Genomic DNA, 19,970 nt, shown 5'->3' with positions numbered 1-19,970 from the left:
CTATACTTGGAGATATTAACCACATTGAGATATGTGTATATGTTTAAGAGGAGGGAGACAATGAAGAAACAGAGAGAGAAGCTGAGATAAAGATGGGAGTAACTCCTCACATGCTGAGGACCACAGGTGGAAGAGAGGGTACTTAGGAAATTGGTTTTATCTTTTAGGTCACACACCCAGTCAACAGGCTCCTATATTTTCCTTTATAGGAGTGTTTAATTTGTAGGAGTGTTTGATTTGGTTGAATCAAGCATGGGAACTGTAGAGAAAAGAAATGAACTCTCTGTGAATTACTAAGGTTGGCCAACAAGTCTTTTCTTCACAATCATTCTCTTACACATTCTTTCCAAACTAGCCTTAGCTTATTTCCAAGCAAGTGTTTTGCCTGCAAACACATCTTTCACTCCGCTCTGCTTTATATTGTTTTACTTCTTCTGTTTTTCCCTCACCTTATCTATTCCTCTGATATCCTTGGAAGGCAGCCTCATAGGGTAACCTCTACCTCATCTAGACCTTTACGTAATCTTTGACTGCATCCGTTGCCCCTAACAGTACCCAGTAGTTTATGGTACATATCTTCCCTCTGTGTTTTCATGAACTGTTTTCTGATAGGGAGAGAGTCTTAATCATTTGGAAGCTTCACAGGATTTAGTATAAAGGATTTTAGTTATTTGAAATATGAAAAGGGAGATCATTTGAACCATTGCTTTTATTCCAATAAACACGGTATTCTTCCCATTTCAAACATGCATCATTTGTTTCACATTTAACTTCCAGTATAAGATACCAACGGTAAAAGTACTAAATTAAGCAAATGATCTGTGATTTCTCCTCTTTGAACTCCCACACATACTACTCCTTTAGACCTTTAGCAGAGCTCTGATATATTAAAGTTTGCTGTCTAAATGTCAAACAAATACCTTGACAATTGGTTTCTCATAGGTGTATGCAATCATCTCATCCTACCTATTAGGCTTATGCTGTCTTAAAATGGTCTATTCTAAAACTAAAGTTAGCAATTTGGATGTAGCCTAAATATAGAGACTCTGTAGATTTTTAAGGACATCTGTGGTTAGCTTAAAATAAGGCACAGTGAAAACATATTTTGTCCAGTGTAGGCTGGGATAAAACTAAAAAGAAAATGTCAGTTTTATCACATTAAAATACATCCATGCAACCATTTCCTTAAGGTTCTCTGAAAACTAACCTGCAATAATCCAAAGCATTTTCAATAGTTTAATTATATTTCAAATGATGAATATCATGTATAAACTCTCAAGGATCAATTCATGCTATACTTCCAATTTAATGGAAATTGATAAACTGTCCACTATGGGCTTAAAGTATTCAATTTAATGGGTAATGCTATTTTTTTTCTGAACTAATTTGTTAAACAAAGTTACATTGGGAAATACAAGGAAAGTGATATGATTCCTTTTTATTTTTTAGGCCATGATTTTTAAAATTTGCTATTAATTCTTCATTTCCATTTGTCAGTGACATTGATGAAGCTCTCAATTGATACCTCAGAGTTAGGGTCTATGTTTTTAAATAATTTCACTTTTTAACTGAGTAGCTAATCAGCTCTCTTCTCCTCTTGATCTGTGTGTGTGTGTGTGTGTGTGTGTGTGTGTGTGTGTGTGTGTATGTGTGTGTGTGGTTGCAGGGTGAGGGTTCCCAGTCTGACACACCTGCTTTGTTCTATCTCTTATTTTATTACCAATCTTTCTCAAATTTTAAGTGCCGATATATTTTAGATAAACAGAAATATTTCAACTTTCCTGTTCCTAAGAATTTTGCCATCTCTCTGTCCAAGGGTACATGCCCTCCACCCCACAAAGTAGAGAATTCTTACTCTGTTACCTTGATAGAAATGCATACCACCTTTTTGTTTTTCATTTTCATAGAAATCCGCAACTTTAATGAATAAAATAACAAATATAATTTATATGCAATACTTTGTTGAAGACAATCTATCTGCCTGTAGCTGATGGATTATTTAAAAAATCAGCAATATGTAATATTTTCTGATATTGTAGTTCGAGAAAAGTTGTCCTTTACTTTGAAAGTTCTCCAGGTTGACCAGGTGCTGTCTTAGATTAGGTTTTAGGTTATGCTTACATTTTCAGTAGGAACTGCCCTGGCAGGTAAGAAATGGGATTAACTTCCTTTTGATGGAATTCTAAGAGTAAAAGGCAAAGTCACTCTAACCAGCCATACAACCAGTAAGACTTGTAACTCTAAAAGCATCATTTTCCAGAAAAAGTACATATGGATTAAGAAAGTATGAATTTATTTAGAATGACAAAATAAAACAACATGAAAACATTATAATCACACAGTCTCAAGAAGCATGAAATAAATCCAAGAAGTTGTAGGACAATAAATGCTACAGTGGCAAACGTAAAGGAAAGTTACTATCTGCCGGGATTATAAAATAAACTGTAGAAAATAAGCTACCTTCTTTGTGTGGGCAAGAAATCACTGAATAAATTATTGGAATTGGGAATTTATTTGAAAATAAATTCTGCTGTACTTCAATCCTAAACTTTTCCTCTCTGTAATATTAGACAATAAGGGACTGCAACTTGAACAGCAAACTCTTTTTTGCTCCCAGACTATGTTTGAGTTATGTTTAAAAAAAATATTAACATCACCATAATTTAATGATCCCAGGAGTTTACATGTTCTGGACAAAATATTCATTTTAAGCATAACTGGTGATTGCAAAAGAGTGCTCATTATTTATGACTTATCCTTTTGCAGAAGTCAATAAGAACTTTTCACAATGTTTATTTAGGTGGTCACATCATTTCTGTGAGGTAAGGAAAAAAGATGATATAATACCCAGGGCTGAGTTAAAATTTTTAAAAAGGTGGGAGTACACATAGAGTCTGGGTGATTTTCCTAGAATTAGCAGCAGTCTACATTTATACCTGGCTCTGTTCTCTATTTTCTGTTCTATTCTATTAGAACAGCCTCTGCTCAGATTAGAAGAGCAAAAGAAATGCAAGTATTCCACTTAATGATAACTGAATTTTGGATAAAACTTTAGTCAAATTAAAACACAGATTAAATCCAGATTAAGTTGGCCTCTGGTCTTATGGTATGTGTCCTCTTTTGATGCTAAATGTCAATGTACTTTTGATTCATGTATATACCCTAAGAGTCTTTTTTTCTTCTACATGACATTGCTTCACTTAACTCTAGACCACTATTTATTCAACACACAGCAATGTGAACATATAATCTCAAAATAACATGCAGTACTAGAATGACTTACATGGTAAAGACGTCCAGAGTATCTCCGGCAGTTCTTGCCATCTCAAAATAGGTTTGCAGAATGTTGACAGTTCCAGAAAGCGCTTCATGACCGCAGCCACAGAACAGAGCAACACCAGCATAGAGCAGGATGGTGGCAATCAGAGAGGCGTAGGGGATGCCTCCCAGGCATTTAATACAGCACTCAAAACACCCTGCACAGGATCAACAGGAAAAAACGTTAGAAATTAACTTTTTGTTAATCTAATTAAAACATTTTTTTTCAAACTTCAGCATTATGGGAAAATATAACTACATTTATAGATGACATCAGGTCAACCTTGTAAATCAAGTCCTACGCTGCCCTGGAAGGTATAAATGCCAGGTTTTGTAATTATAAGCCCATCCTCCAGGCAAGAGAATACTCGCTTCCACTGATGGCTTCCTCTTCTACCTCCAAACCAACAGAAGCTTCCTTCCCACCCCGACTTCCTATAATAATTAATCTTCACATACAAGTATGCATATCATTCTATCTTGACTTTATTGCCCTCAAATTTCACATGCTTAAGTTTTTATTTCAATGACATTTATTCTTTTGAACTCTCTGTAGCTGTATCTTTTAAACAGTGAGTCAAAATCTGTTAGCTGTGAACCCAGTTTCCTGAACTTTGACCAGCAATTTTTAAAAGTGAAAGAGAACAGACTAGACAATATCTGAGTGCATTGCATGTGGTGAGGCAAATTATTTTAGAATCTTTTCAGTCCAGATATTTATGTATGTTGTTTTTGTAGTAACTGATAATGCAAAAACTGTTTCTTTTTGTGGTGCATAGCAAAAAATAAATAAATAAATAAATAAAATAAAAAATTGAAAAAGATCCTGGCACAGTAGAAAAGAGAGACGAGGACAGGTTAGAGTTCTGATCCACCACTGTGTGTTTGGGGCAAGTTTTTTCTTTGATTTCATTATTTGTAAAAAAGGTGACAGTAAGAATTTCTCTCAAATGATTCTTGCGAGCATTAAATGAATTAATACATAAAATACTGCATGACACAGAGTACTCAATAAATGTCTACCATTATTAGACAATAACTTTAACAATTATTAGTGTTAACTGTTATTGTGTTGTAATGTGGTTTTCAAAAATTCTTTGATCACAGTAATCACTTTTGCTTTGTGAGGTTTTGTCACTTTAGCCTCAATTTTTGAAAGATGCTTTAAACATTATATTCAAAACAGATCAGGATTTTTTAGGTGACTGCTAGATATCTTCTTCTAAGAGATTAACTAGAAATGCTTAAGTATATATGTTTTAAAATAAGAACTATTGATGAGATACTAGGTGCGAGCCACTGATGAGAAAAGACAGTTAAGTCAGGTAAGAGGGCTGACAGGCTACGGGAACTCCAAAGATGTTGTCAGTTCCCCTCGGTTCACCTCTGTGCTGCACTCCTTCCTTAGACATATTCTATTCCAAAGATTTACTCCTGCTGTTCTCCTTTTGGAAATGCTTGATCAAATCTCCTTTTGTAATGCTGAAGCCTCTCAAAAACTCTCCATATAATTGACTTTTTCCTTCTTCAGAAACAAATAACACATAAGATTGGAAAATGCATTGTTATTTATTGTACTTAAATCATAGGAAGATATGTGTGCCCTTTAACTAGAATGCATGTATGTTTGTAGCAACCTACAATATATGCAATGATTGCAAGTTTCCTGTGTGAAGTAACATTATATTCATAATGTATGCCAGGCTGCTATTTTAATATTGATCAACGAACTGGCCTTCTTAAAAGAATTATGGCTCATGTCATCTGCCCCAGAGGAGGTAAAAAAGAAGTCTGAACACCTCCCAGCTTCCATAGCTCTTGCTTATACGGGCAAAATCATTTCCTGAACATTCCTGTCCCTGACACACACAACCACACACACACACACACACACACACACACACACACACAATGTGGAGAAGTAGGAAAGGTTAGAACAGCTTGATACTTCATATGATAAGAGGAAATTTCACTGGCAGATGGATGAGACCAGTGTGTATAGTATCTGAATGTCACTGAACACAGTTTTGGGTGAAGATTAACAGGGTAGCAGAAAAATCTCTGGTTTATTCTCTAACTCTCCATGTTGTAAAATTTTCACTTTACTGGTTATTTAAAAATAAAGAAAATCAGTACCGATCCAAAGAGAAGTTATTCCTAATTTCGACAAGTGCCCCAAACAGCCCCATCATCTCAAATCCCATTCCTTTGTGATTTCTCTCCCCAACTATTCTCGAAGAATTTGATAGAGGTGTGTGGGATTTCTATGGCAGCCATCGAGGTGACAAAACCAGATTAACATATTCAACAAAACCCTCAGAATAGAAGTTCAAATATAAAGAAAAGAATCCAAACATCAGATTCATAGATAGGAATTACCTGTCCTAGGTCCTAGACCTAAAGCTTATAACAGAGTAAAGATAAAATCAGAATGACAAGGGCTCAGGAGTTAATGAAGTGGTAAGCCCATAGATGACCACCAAAACTGCCATTGAGGACTTCCGGTTAATTCTATTACTAGTTCAGAGTCAGTTTCTACTCATTTCACATTTTCTCGATTGTGGTTTAGATGGACCAATATTAGCCTCCACGAAAGTAAGTTGACCCTAGTGACCTACACTCTATATATGCAGTGTGTGTGTGTGTGTGTGTGTGTGTGTGTGTGTGTGTTTGTGTGTGTGTTGGGGGGCGGCGGGGGTGTTATTAGTGTTATAGTCCGTGTCATTAATTATAGCTTTGAGTAGTGACTTTTAAAATTAGTAAAAGCATGAGATAAATTTAAATACTGGATAAACCTAAATTGACAACCCTGAGTTAACAGGCACTTCTGAATGAGTTTAAGATTTCCAAATTAAATGGAAATGTTTCTTTCACTCCCTATTTAAGTGCTGTCATTTAAATTGCTCGGATCCATATTACCCTTATTGACAAATAAATATTCCTCTAAACCTTCATCACTTCCAGGTCAGCCTAGAATTGTTCCATTCAAGGCCTGATCCTCTGCAAAACTTTTACTCAAAATAAGAAACTTAAAGTATCTCATCCCGCACATTTTGCACTTGTAATGGTCTATTGCCTAATTACCCCAATCTTCCGTGGGGCCTGAGTTGCCGATTGGGTTTAAATGAAGACTCTCAGAGCTCCCATCTGGGGAAGCAGCGCATCATTTCAGCATTCTCTCCAGCTGCCAGAATCCCACGTAGTTGCTGGCAGGGGAGCGTCTTTCCACCCACAGTGAGAAACAGCCTTGGCAGAGCAGCAGCATCACTATAGTAACCATGCTCCCAGGCCCAGGATATGCTCCCAATCATCGTCCTTTAACGCTGCGGATTCTGCTGCCACCCTTCACCACGTTTTTGCTGCACCTCACATGAGAAACTACTCTACGAAATGACTCTCAGGGAAAGCATAGGAGGTGGACTGCTGGCACTGGAGAAAACACCTTTCTTGAGAAAATCTCTCTAAAAACAATAAAGACTACTTTGCACCAAAAACATTTTCAATACTAGATATTATTAGAATAGGGCCATTGATTCTCAAAGAGAGCGATGGTTCAAATACTGAACACAGAATTTACATACTACAGACACTACCTACGTACACAAAGAAGCTTTTCTCATATTCGGTTCCTGGTTACATTTTCTCAAACGAATTAACACTATGCGTTTACTTTCACATAAAAAAAATGGGGGGGATTATGAGATTTTTCAACACACTCTAAAACATTTGCCCAATGTTTTGTGAAGTTATAGTTTGACTTGTCCTAACATAAAAATTTCCAAGAAAATAAAAGCTCTTGAGATAGTCTGTATTTTTTAAAAAGATGAGACACAGGATTATTTTACTTCCATTTCAACATTCTGAAGTAAACACAAGCTTTTGCCTTTGCTCACTCCACAAAGTACCCCAAAATAAATAACTGGAAAAGAATCTAAACCAACATGAAAATAAGCACTGGAGACAGATAGCCAAGAAGAAACACCAACACAATGGTGGATCCTGGAAAAGAGATTGACAAGGGAGATTGAGAAGAGTGACAATATATTCTCTTTTCTAGCACCATTTACCAATGAGTTGATTCTTTTCTACTGACCTATGAGTACAGCATCACGCTGTCAGTACCACATATCCAGAGAGGTCTGAGTCTGTTTGTGGGCTGTCCATTCTGTATTATCATCACCTATTGGTGAATCCCTGGGCCATACCACACTGCCTTATATAGTATGTCTTGGTTAGTGGTGGAGAAAATTCCCCAATTTGTTCATCTTCCTCATGTGTATCATGCTATTTATGGCTCTTTTACATTACCATATAAATTTTAGTAATAGTTTGTCTGATTCCATAATTTAACTCATTGGGATTCTAACTGGTATTTTTACATTGATTTTGTATCTTAGGAAATTGCAAAATTCTTTTTTGATCCTCTGAATTATTTTCATTTTGTGAATTATTTTGAGTGTGTTATGTTGGTAATCATACCGTCTGTGAAAATTTTAAGCTTTCTTTCTTCTTCTTTTTTTCATTATTTGTACTTTTTTATCTTCTATTGACTTACCCGGTTGGGCAAAATGCAGTGAGAAGAGTAGAAGTAATGATAAAAGGTACCTTATTCTTGATATTAAAGAAAACACTTGCCATGTTTTACCATTAAGTGTAATGTTTGCTGTTGGTTTATTGGTTAAGAATGGTCTCTTTACCTTTGCATTCCATAACATGCTTTTTTCCCATCTGTTGAAAAATTTTATGTTGTTTCTTTTTAGCTGCCATTTCAATGAATTTTTCTAATTTAAACTAAACTTGAATTCTTGAGAAAAATCCAACTGAGTCATATTGTATTTTTTATTACATTGCTGAATTTGTCATGCTGACATTTTGTTCAATACTTTCGCATTTATCAATTCATTCCACAGATAGTTACTGATCCCTCACCAGGGGCCAGGGACTATGATATCTGCAGGAGCTGTGGAAGTAAATAAAATAAACAAAAAATGGGATGGGAGACAGATAATCAACAAGATGGAGAAGTAATATATGTGAGCTGGTGAAAAGTGCAGAGAAGGAAATCAAAACAGAGAAGAGGGGTAGGGAATACTAGAATAATGGCTTCAGTTTTTAGGGAAGGAATAACTGAGATGACATATTTAAAAAGGTGTGAAGGAGGTAAAGGAGCCAACCAAGAGGCTGTGTGGGAGAAGACAGTTTCAAATAGAGGAAAAGTAAATGCTAACGTCCTGAGGCAGGTGTGTGCCTAGAGTATATGAGGAAAATCTAAGAAGCCAGTGGTGGTAAAATAGACTGAAGTTGAAACAAAGGAACTTAGGATAAGGGTAAGAATGTCATGGGTGCAGATAGGGATATCTATGTTAATTAATGTGACTGATATCAAATTTTTGCTTTCTTGTTTTAAAATCAAGTTTATACTAGCCTTGTAAAGTGATTTCCTTTTTCTAAACCCTGGGGCTGTCTACATAAGGTTTAGCTGTACAGTAACTATTTGGTAGAACCAGCCAGTAAAACTGTCCAGGGTACTTGTGTACTGCACTTTATGGAAAGAATTTTAACTACTGATCTAATTTGCTTGAGGTTATACAACTAATCAAGTTTTCTATTTCTTCTTAAGTCTGTTTGCTAAGTTCAATATTTATAGGAATTTATAAATTTAAGATTTAAAATTTATAATAAAGTTGTACATAATGTTGTTTTATACTGCTTTTAATTTCTTCATTTACACATATTTCATTTTCCCTGATGATTTCAAATTCCTTCCTCTCTCTCTCCCTCCCTCCCCACTACCTCACAGCTGTGTCTCTCTTTCTCTATTCTTAAAGTATTTCAGTCAGGATAGCCTATGTTTTATGTTCTATGTTTGCTACAAAAAATTTAAGAAAGATTTTTTCAGTGATTTAAAACATCACACAGGCTATAATGTTTCCATCCCAGGTTAGTAGTGGGGTTCTCTGCCCATTATAGCCCATTCAGAAACTCGGGCTGATATAGGATACATCATCTTGAACACCGTCAGTGGTCACATCAGAAATAAAAAACATCAGGAAAGTCTCACTTTGACAAATGCTCTGGGCTGCAAGTGATACGTGCTGTTTCTACTCACCGTCCAATATCTAGGAAGAACCATATGCTTCACCCTCGACCACACAGAACAAAAGGTGCAATTCTATCAAGTATCAAGTCCAGAAAATAGAGGCCCATAAATAATAAATACAGGTACTTAGTAAATAGCATTATTAGGTCTCATGATAAGTAATGCCAGTGGATTCCAATATTATTTTTCTTTTCAAGTAACCCATTTGGCATGATTATTTTGTTTCTTTAATTTCTATTTTTAAATTATTTTTTATTTTTACTTTCTATAGGTATATTTTGCTATACATTTCATAATGTCTTGAGATGGATGCTGAGTTCATTAATTTTCAGTCTTTCTTCTTTTCTAATAAAAACATTCAAAGATATAAAGTTTCATTCTGATTTTATTTGAGTTAATTCCACAAGTTCTAATATGTAATCTTTTCATTATTGTTCAGCTGTAAGAATTTTCTGAAGCCTATTGTGATTTCTTCTTGACATATATTTATTTACATTTTTCTTTTTTTTAAAATTTCAAAATATAGAGGGTTCAAAATATAGAGGTCCAAAAATATATATATACACACTTTAAGAAAGGAAAAAACTGTATTAAAATTGTAGTACTCAATATATTCCAATAACAAAAGATGAATACAAGTCATGTGCATACATTTTTTTGGCACACCCAGTATATGAGATTTTCTATTTTTCAGTTTATTATTTGTTTGTATCTTAATTGCATTTTTGTTGGAGAACATTGTCTATACGATAGCAATCTTTTTTTTTTAATAATGATTTCCTTTAAATTAAAAGTAAGACTTGAGTTTTTCAGTTTCTAAAGGTAGCAGAAGTTAAGGTCCCTAAATCACAGGAGAGCTGGCTGTGATATCAAATTCTGAGGAGACTATTTTCTCCCTCAACAACACCCAAAGTAAAAGACAGGTAATTTTCTTTTTTGTCCTACACAGAATTTTGTCATTACTGTTGTTCTGATTAGTTTTTGTTTTGTTTCATTGTGTGTTTTTGGTTCTGCCTCTCACTAAAGCCTTTCAGAGTCTTGGTTGTTACACTGTGTATTCTAAGTTGACTCTCCATCTAGAACTCAGGCTGCTTGCTAACCTCTGCCGCCAAGATCACAGTATTCACCAACAAATCACGGAGTGGCAGTGGGCTTAGAGTTCAAAATTATTCAAATAATAGTAGAAAAAATGCCCTTGGTGTAAAGTGCAGCATACTAGAAAGATGACAATAGTATAATAGTTCAAAATTGTGCTCCTGGAGAATGCTTTACACTGTAAAGTTTATAGCAAACAGACTTTCTAATAGCTAACCCTTTAGTTAACGACATGACAATCTATATTTTTAAAGCATTCTAGAATATAACAGATGAAACCCAAATATTATTAAAATTTTTATTAACATTTTATTAAATATATTCCTGGCCTCAACAAAGTATAGAGTTAAGAGAAACATTTGAATAATTTGGGACAAAGTGGCATTATCAAGGTAACAAACTCAAATGACAGGTTTTAATTTTAAACATTTTAGTTATTGTTATAATACTGTGCTTAAGCAAATTGGTTTCTAATTTTGAGAAGAACGACTTTAAAAAGAAAAAGAATATGTAGAGTTTGCAAATTTTCATTATACCCTGCTAATTTTGTGACTGGGTATGAAAATCACCAGGAATTTTGTCAATAATAGAGATTCCCAGAATCCCCTCTGTTGAAAATGTCTGTTTTTATCGAGTGCTTCAGAGGTTTCTGACGTACAGATGCAGCAACATATGGAAACCATGCAGTTTTATATAAAATGTTACTAAATTTCCTTACATGCTTTAAAACGAGTTGACAAACTAGATATACATGTAATACAGGGATTAAGAATGATTTATTCTAAGAATTTGGACAAGTTATTAAACAAAGTATGCCGTTCTCAATAAATGACATCAATAAGAATTTTTTGAAAAGTTCCAGTGCATCAGAAACTGTGCCAAGACTTTAATGTTTTGATGACGTGAGCTCCATACCCTATGAGGGAGGGTTAACTACATACAGGTGATTTCTCAAGTGATTATTGAGCATTGATACTGAAAACCACGTTAAAGCCTATGTATTGTGAATTTTCCAGAAGAATAATGATAGTTTTCTTTAAAAAATGTTTTTATTATGAAAAATTTTATAATATTAATATTTATGTTTAGATAGTTTTAAAAAATATGTCACTAATTACAGAACATTCTGTACTGGTCAGCATGACCTAACAAGAATCTTTTGATTAATTAAACTTATTTCCCTAAGGCAGAAAAGTTAATTGCTTCAATAATGATTAGAATCATAGTCACTACTGTGATAAATAAGCTCCTACGGTGAGGGAACAATCAGGCAGAGACATGATTCTGATGTACAATCAGAGCCATCCCTGGAAGGAAAGAAAGTGAAGCACCCAGACTGGCCTGAATCCACACACTTATGAGGTTTTTGTAGAAGACATCTTGCTTGTTCAGATGATGTTTAGAGATCCAGTTAAATACCCTCATCTTCTCCTGTAGTAAATGGACCTATTAACATAAGTATTGGCATGACTTGCTTCCTCACAACTTTCAAATTTGTTCAAAATGTTGTTTGTTTGTTGGGTTATCCATTGCTGCCTAACAAGCTATCCCCAAAATGTATTCGTTTAAAACAATATAATTTCTCACATTTTCATGGCTTTACTGGACAGTTTTCACTTGGGATTGTTCAAGCAGTTGCTGAAAGGTGAATGGGGCCGGAGTCAATGAATGCTTGATTGAGCAGGATGTACAAGATGGCTTCCTCACGTGCATGTATGGTGCCCCGGTTAACATGCCTGGAGGAGCTGAGGACTTCCTAGGAGTATCACAGTTCAAGTGGTCCCTCCTAGTGGCTATTTAAGTTGTCTCACAGCACCGTGAGGCATACTGGGCAGCTTCTATCAAAGCAGGACCTCTAATAGAGAGAAAGCAAAAGTTTCCAATGTTCTTAAAGGCTGAGCCCAGAAAAGACAGAGCATTCTTTTTGCCACATTTTACAGTCAAAGTATTCACAGGTAGCCCAGATTCACCAACCCTGAAAGGGGTGGTAAAGAGTTTGCAGCCATCTATATTTTAATGATCCAGAAAAGTCATACAGTTTAAATTTGAACTCTCTATCCCGCACGATTGCTTTGTTTTTCTCCATGACACTAATCAGCATCTGTTGTATTATTTATCTTACTTATTGACTATGTTTATTGCCTCTCTTCTCAAAATGTAAAAGCTATGAGTCATAAATTTCTGGGTTTTGTTTATTTTTGTGTGCCCAATTCCTAGAACAATATTTGACACATGTTTGATGCTCAATTATTTTTTGAATTAATTAATTGGAAATTTTATGCTAACAACCAACAAGAATGGGTCAAGAAGAGGTCATTGGCCTTCCGCCATGTCTGCCTTGCAGACAAATATCAGAATCATGAAAATTTCCTACTTTGGGAGGAAGAAATAGAAACTTGGTGAATGGCCTTATTTTTTCTTTCTGAGTAACTGAAAGATCAGTGTTTATACAGGTTTGCTGGAGAGATAATTCAAAAGCCTTCCTGTAACATCATATCTTAATTTTGTAGAAGGAAAAACTAGGATTAGAATACCCATTATATAATAATACCATACAGCTAAGTACCTGTCAGTGTTTGAACTTGTACTGAATATATTTGTCTCTAACATTCTGCTTTCATAAGTATACCATGCTGAGGATTATCAATATGACTATCCACCAAACAAAATAAAAACACATACTTCTATACCAAAAACAACAGAGAAAAAGTCCACAGAAGATCCTGAGCACTTGTGAACTATTAAATTCCAAACAGGAAAAGCTGACGGCATTGACAATAAAAGTAAAAATCACTGGCCAATTAATTAAGCAAAGAAATTTGAGAAAAGAGGATGATATTTTTCTAAAATTTATTCATCACAAGTTATTTACTGATGTACAATAAAATTTTACATGATTTTGAAAATCATTTAAGCATTGCTCCAAAATAATGTGGTGCCTGGGATACGTAAGCTTTGCTGTTTGCTTATGTCATCATCCCAGATATTCTGTGGATTTTGAAAAAATAAAATTAGCGTTTATATCCAGTGTAAATTTATTCTTATAATTAAATGGACTTATCAGTCTTTTAAGGGGAACTTCTGAATTACTTATGAATATCTTACACATAATTTAACTCATCAACAAATATCTTGATCTATAATTTATTATATTATTATTTTAAAGTAATAAAGGAATAAATACATTTTTAAAACTAATCTTGAAAAAATTACATTATTAAAAATAAACTGGTCAAAAGATAAAGAAAAATATTTACAATGTTTAAACTATGACACACAGAAAAATTATTGATCACAGATTTATTCAAAACGCCAGTGGAAAAAAGACAAAGATGGGACCATCCTATACACACTCCAAATAGATGGTCAAATACATATAGTTTTAATAGAGTTGGAGTGTATTTAAAAACATAATTGAGGAATTTGAAGACATACTTGAAAATCAAAATATAATTTTAAAAGCTTGTGACTCTAGTAACCATAGAATAATTTCTTTAATTATGAATTAAAGTTGTAAAAGAAAAATAAAAAATACAAATTCTCTTAAAGTATAGCATGGATTACTTACAGAATGTTTCTCATTAATTTAGTTCGTGGAAATTCATTATGACATTTGAAGATACAATGATATTTCTCTCAACATACTGGTAGTTTTTTTTTTAATGCAATCTGATGTCTTGCAATTTACACATTTATTCTAAATTTAAAAATCTTTTTTTTCCAGAAAGGCAGATATTAAAATTGTCTATTTCATAGTTACTGCAATATACAAAAATTTGTTATGAGACAAAATTTAAAGCCATATTTTGAAACAACAAAAGGATAAAAATGTTTTAATGTATATTTCCTACATCCAACTGTTATTTCAAAATATAGAGAACAAACTCTCCTGATAATCAAATTGTGCTGTTTCACCATTGACATTAACAGAATTTTCAAAATGGGTATATAACAGGTAGTTTTTCACAATTTGTCACAAATTGTCACAGTTCGTTGGGGAAAAACTCTTCTGTGGTCCTGAGGTAGTGAGAAATGTCTCTGAATTGTCATTGTATACCTGATCTGGAAATAAGCAAAATGGCAGCATTTCAAAATAGAAATCTCATTTCTGCAAGCACTATTTTTTCTCAAGCACCAGAGACTTTAAAAAGCTAAAATATATATTTAATTTAACAGAGTACTACTTTTATTTTCTCCTCTCTCCTTCTCCCTCACTTTCTCCCTCTCTCTCCTTCTCTCATTAGGGGAAATATTGTCACACGCTTTGCTCCCTAAAGACCAGGGAAGTATTAGTTAAAAGTCTCTAATAAATCTTTTTTAAATATTGTGGAGGAAATGTTGATTTTATCTGAGCCAAGTATAAGCCAGTCGTTTTATTGCTTCTATTACAATCTCCATGAGCACCATGTTCACAAAATACAGACATGCTGTTTTCTTATCACAGAGATTTCCACTCCTGCTTAATTTGTTCCATATCTCAAATACTTACTGTCCTTTGCTTCTTTTGATCATATCCAATATGACTCATAGATAGTGGTGATTGAAAAGCAAAGGTATAGAGAGAGATGAGATGACTACAAAGCCGTCTGTGAACATATTATTACAGAATATGCCTTTTAGCTGTTTTTGTATTCTGCTCACCATAGGAAGCATCTTTAAGAGAGCTCAGCCTATGTATGGAAACCTGTACTTCACATAAATCTTTTTATTCTATGTGCCTAATCCCCAGAATTTTATGAATACACACAAAGCTCATTGTCAGTTCCTGCCAATCACCTCTCGTGGCTGTGAAGTAAAAGTAAGAATTGCTGTAGAAGTAATAGAAGAATGCCCATGGAAAACTGAAATGGCAGATGTATTAAATAAAACATTAGATTTTATAATCTCTAGTATAGACTCTATATTTGAGGCTAGTGTCCCTGTAATATGGTTTACACATGATTTGATAATGAGCTTTTGAGATCAGGGACTAGGATTTATGTATCTTTACACATCCAGCATTTCATACAGAGTTTGGCTCATGAACACAGCAAGCACGGATTAACTCTAAGGCCTTATTGCTATTTGCTTTTCTTTTCATTGCTTTAGTTACCCATGTACAGGAAGGGTAAGTCAACTTCACCCATCAAAATGTCTATCCTTCTATTTCAACATGTTGTCAATTCAATTATATATATAATATATATATAATTATATATATATATATATATATATATATATATATATATATATATATATAATATATAATATTGGAGTCACAGCAATAGAATCAAAAGATGGAGCTTAACCACAAGGAAACCTTAGAAGTGTATTTCACAATGTAAAGAAAAATAGTAATTTCTGTCTTTGGTCATGACTGGTCATTGGTAAGGTATGATGAAAAGACTCTACAGGACGCAGTAGCAGAACTGTATTATATTTCCACTTTTTTCAATAACTAGCAGTTACTTAAACTTTTCTAGTGTATTTTTTTTCATATTTTCTTAAAAAAGCAAAACCTTATTTAAGTAAGTCCATTGGGGGATGTATGAGGTATGAGATTGGCTTTATTAACCTTAAAGCTATTCTATAAATTCATTAACTTAATGTTTTTCTCAAATCATTGGAAAGTCCTAGCTTCTTTCTAAATAAATACATTGTTTGGAATTCAAACACAGAAGATAGTGTTTTGTATTCACAATGTAAACTGTTGAAACTTCAGGCAGCTTCAACAGGTATATATGATAAAATCTAGGTAATAGAAAGGATTATTATTTTTTCCAACACGTATGACAATGTTCATGTTAAGACTGAATTTGAAAGTGAGAGGAAGTAATTGAAGTGAAAGACATTTAAATGGTTTTAATTAATGGCAGTGAAAAACATATTCCAATGGTATGGTAATTTCTACTATTGTCTTTTAGTTCTCCAATGTGACCAAATTCCAAATGATGATTTTCAAAATTATATTATCCATAATGTATAATATGTAAATTTTTCTTTACTGTTAAAATAGCAATATGTTTTTAAAATCCTATCATTGTGGATAATATTCTGAAAGAAGAGGTTTACAGTAATTCCAGAGCTTTACGCTCATAATAAGATTCTAAATGAGAATGATCCATGCTGTGGTTTAGTTACACAAGGACGATACGTATGACTTAGATTATTTTCCTTTCACATAAGAAACAACAAAATAACGTTCCACAACCAGAACGGAATGCGACAAATCCTGGAGAATTATGCTCCACAAGTGACCTCGACTATCTCATAACTAGGAAGCAAATCTCCCAGAAGGACTTCGGTTCTACTGAGGTTTGATCCCAAACACATATCTAATGAAGGCAAGTCATTGTCAGTCAGGATTTTCTCCTCATTATCATGACTTCCATTTCAACCACCTATTTGATTTCTAAATAATGCAGATGTAGCTGATGAATCAGGGGGTCTATCAGTTGGAGAATTTAACAGATGCTGAAGTGCTAAAGGGCAAACAAAAAAGATATGGGATGAGTTTGGCCAAAATACTGTATTTTTACCAAAGAGTGCCAGAATTTGAACTGGTAGACAGCGCATTTTAATCATTTGTTAGCTGAATTAAGAGAAAATATGGAACATTCATCTAATAGCCTGGTTGTTTTGAAAATGAATAATAATAAGAGGGAGCTGGCCTTGTCATTTATAAAGATGTATTAAGTCACTAACTGTTGAATCTATTACTGGACAAATAATAGATAAACTAACAGAATATCTACAAGTCCAGATATTAACACCAATATGTCTGTAACTTTATTATTGAAAAAAAAATGTTAAAATGCATTGTATATGCCATTTTTAATGAAAAATAAATATGCCTGGCAATAGATTGAGATAGCTAGAGAGTCAGATAAGAACACAAACAGATAGGCCTTGAGGGTGGGTGCTTTGCTCAACATCTGCCATAACTCTTCATTTCCATTGGAGTACAGCCAAAATCCTTACAATGGCTGTCAAGACCTTGCCTGATGTTCTCCTCCATCACCCGTGTGCCCTCACCTTGTACCTTGCTCCTCCTCTCTCCTTCTTGCTGTGGAAACAACACCCAGTACAGGCTGAGCTGCAGGCAATGCTCTGGCTGTGCTCTCTGCTGCAAACATTCTTCCCTCAGATGCCTGCTAAACTCACTTCTTCACGTCCTTCACATTCTTGCTCAAATTTTATCCTTACCTTCCAATTTACAAGTTATATCCTGCTTTCCTCATATTCGTAGATGTAGACTGCAGATTCCCATTACCCTGTTCTTTTTTTCTTGTTTCCATATCACATATGATCTCCAAACATAACACAGAATTTACTCATCTGTATTGTCTATTGCTTATCTGTCCTCCACTCGAGTGTAAACTCATACATAACTGGTGCTCAACTAACACGTGTTGAAAGAATATTATCCTTCATACCATAAAACCCTATGGTATTGCTTAAGATTGCCAAGTAAAAACCTAGAATTCAGTCAACAAGGAAAATAACAAGAAGTTGCTTAAAAGATGCAGAATTTATATCCAATATCCTACATTCATGTGTATTTGGAAGTAACACACTTCTTCTATTTAGCAAGAAAAATTACATTTAATATATATTCTTAGCTGAAATACAAATTAAAATTCAAAAAATCAAAATCAAAACCAAGAGAAATGATAGTCTCAAATTAAACACTGAGCAAATATTACATAACCACAAAGAAGAGAATGCATAGCATTGAATGGATCCTGGTTTTCCACAGTACCACCAAAATTCTTATAAAACTCCTGGAAAGTAAAACTGTAACATCATTTGGAAACTAAAAAATTTACCAAAAGTCCATACATAAACAAAGAAACAAATCAAAATAAAAAGTCTACTCGTACTGTAGCCATAAATATTGTACTGTTTACATACAAAAATGGTACAGATATATATTTACTTCTTAGAACAATGAATTTTAGACATACACTGTAAATTGTTATGTGGAAGCAAGACAAGAGCCACTATTTAAGATTTAATGGAAAGGAGCTCGGAGTAGAAAGCCACCCACCTCGCTGCTAAGCAAGTTCCACTGCAAGCAGCTTTTATTATGTCACAAGACAAGTCTCTCTCTCTCTCTCTCTCTGTAAACTATTAGAAAGATGTTGTGGCTTCTTTTCAAAAGATTTTTTTTTTAAATTGAGGTAACATTGGTTTATAACACTGTATATGTTTCTTGGTGGTTACCAGAGAGCAAGTCTATTAGCCTTCCTTCATTGTTAAATGACCCAATGGACTGAATGGTCTCCAAGGTCCCTTTCAGCTTATAAAATGTTTTTTTAAATCTTTTAAAAACATTCAGTGGGTTAGATTTTCCTCCTGTAATGCTCACTACATCATTAACAATGTATTCTGCACACATGGAGACAAGTCAGTTTTTTTATTACTCCAGAAAGCTTTAACCCACTTATTATCCAGATCAAGTGGCAAGATGGGGTTTAGAAGGTCCCATAGCCACATGCAGGGGACATGGAGAAAAACTGCCTCTAGAGCACAAATACTGGCCTGCCCTTTCAGGTCTACTCAAGACCTTGTAGTTTCTTGAGTCATCCTTTAGGAAGATTTTGGGAGGACGAGAGGGTGATGATCAGTCTACCATGGTCCATTTTTGTCACTTGTTCACCTACCAGATTCTATATAGGAAATGTGTTTTGAATTTTAGAGGTTTTTCAAAGAGTAGGGTTCAAAATTGTATCATAAGTAGTAAATTCTCTTAGTTTTCAAATATCTGATATTACATTTAAAAATACAAAAATAATTTAGTATATTATTTTCAAGTATGATGAAATGTAACAGTATTTCATAATGGGAGAGTAAACTCTAAGACAGATTTTACAAATACCTGATATTTCAACTTTGTGGTTGTACAAATTCTGCCACTTTGTAAGGTCCACTCAGATTGGAATTAATGAATATTGGTAATACCATGTTCATTTTTATATATAATCCAATGAATGGTACATGTATCTGTATCATTCCATTGTCTTACTGACAAAGAAATCCTGATACATTAGCAAAAACCTGAAAGTAACTATTTTTTCTTAATAGTTATTAAATAATTTCATTCCGATAGTTAAATCTTGGTTTCATTAGATTTTTAGTAATTACTTTAAAATATGGAAATTACTTTAAAGCAAAAATGAGGTTGAAAATCAGGACACACTGGTCAGGCCTGAGATTCCAAGTACCTGATAGGCAAGTTATCATTTGCTTTTTTCCCTGTCTGTGGAGATCTGGCTTGTTCCTTAATTTCTGAATTGGACAGGAATGGAAAAAAAATGAAAGAACATTCTCATAATAATTCCACCTCAAAATAATCACTATACACATGACAATGGCACTTGTCTGTAATGTATATTTTTTAATCTAATCATACTCTAGTGAATGCTTTCTTATGTAACAGCTGTGCTGTTCTCCAATGGTATGTTCTATAAGAATC

General features: G+C 34.0%; 1 protein-coding gene across 3 annotated transcripts in view; it reads right to left on the bottom strand.

Moving 5' to 3' along the window:
- Positions 1–19,970, bottom strand: part of GPM6A (glycoprotein M6A) — a 235,153-nt gene that overhangs the window by 34,425 nt on the left and 180,758 nt on the right. For all 3 annotated transcript variants that reach the window (XM_033104821.1, XM_033104820.1, XM_033104822.1), the window contains exon 2: positions 3,284–3,476. In XM_033104821.1, coding sequence (XP_032960712.1) covers positions 3,284–3,476 — 193 coding nt within the window. The remainder of the gene's footprint in view (positions 1–3,283; positions 3,477–19,970) is intronic.

This window comes from Rhinolophus ferrumequinum, chromosome 4 (assembly GCF_004115265.2).
Source record: "Rhinolophus ferrumequinum isolate MPI-CBG mRhiFer1 chromosome 4, mRhiFer1_v1.p, whole genome shotgun sequence".
Classification (NCBI taxonomy): Eukaryota; Metazoa; Chordata; class Mammalia; order Chiroptera; family Rhinolophidae; genus Rhinolophus; species Rhinolophus ferrumequinum.
The sequence above is the reverse complement of the archived record's forward strand: the minus strand, read 5'-3'. Positions and strand labels throughout refer to the sequence as shown.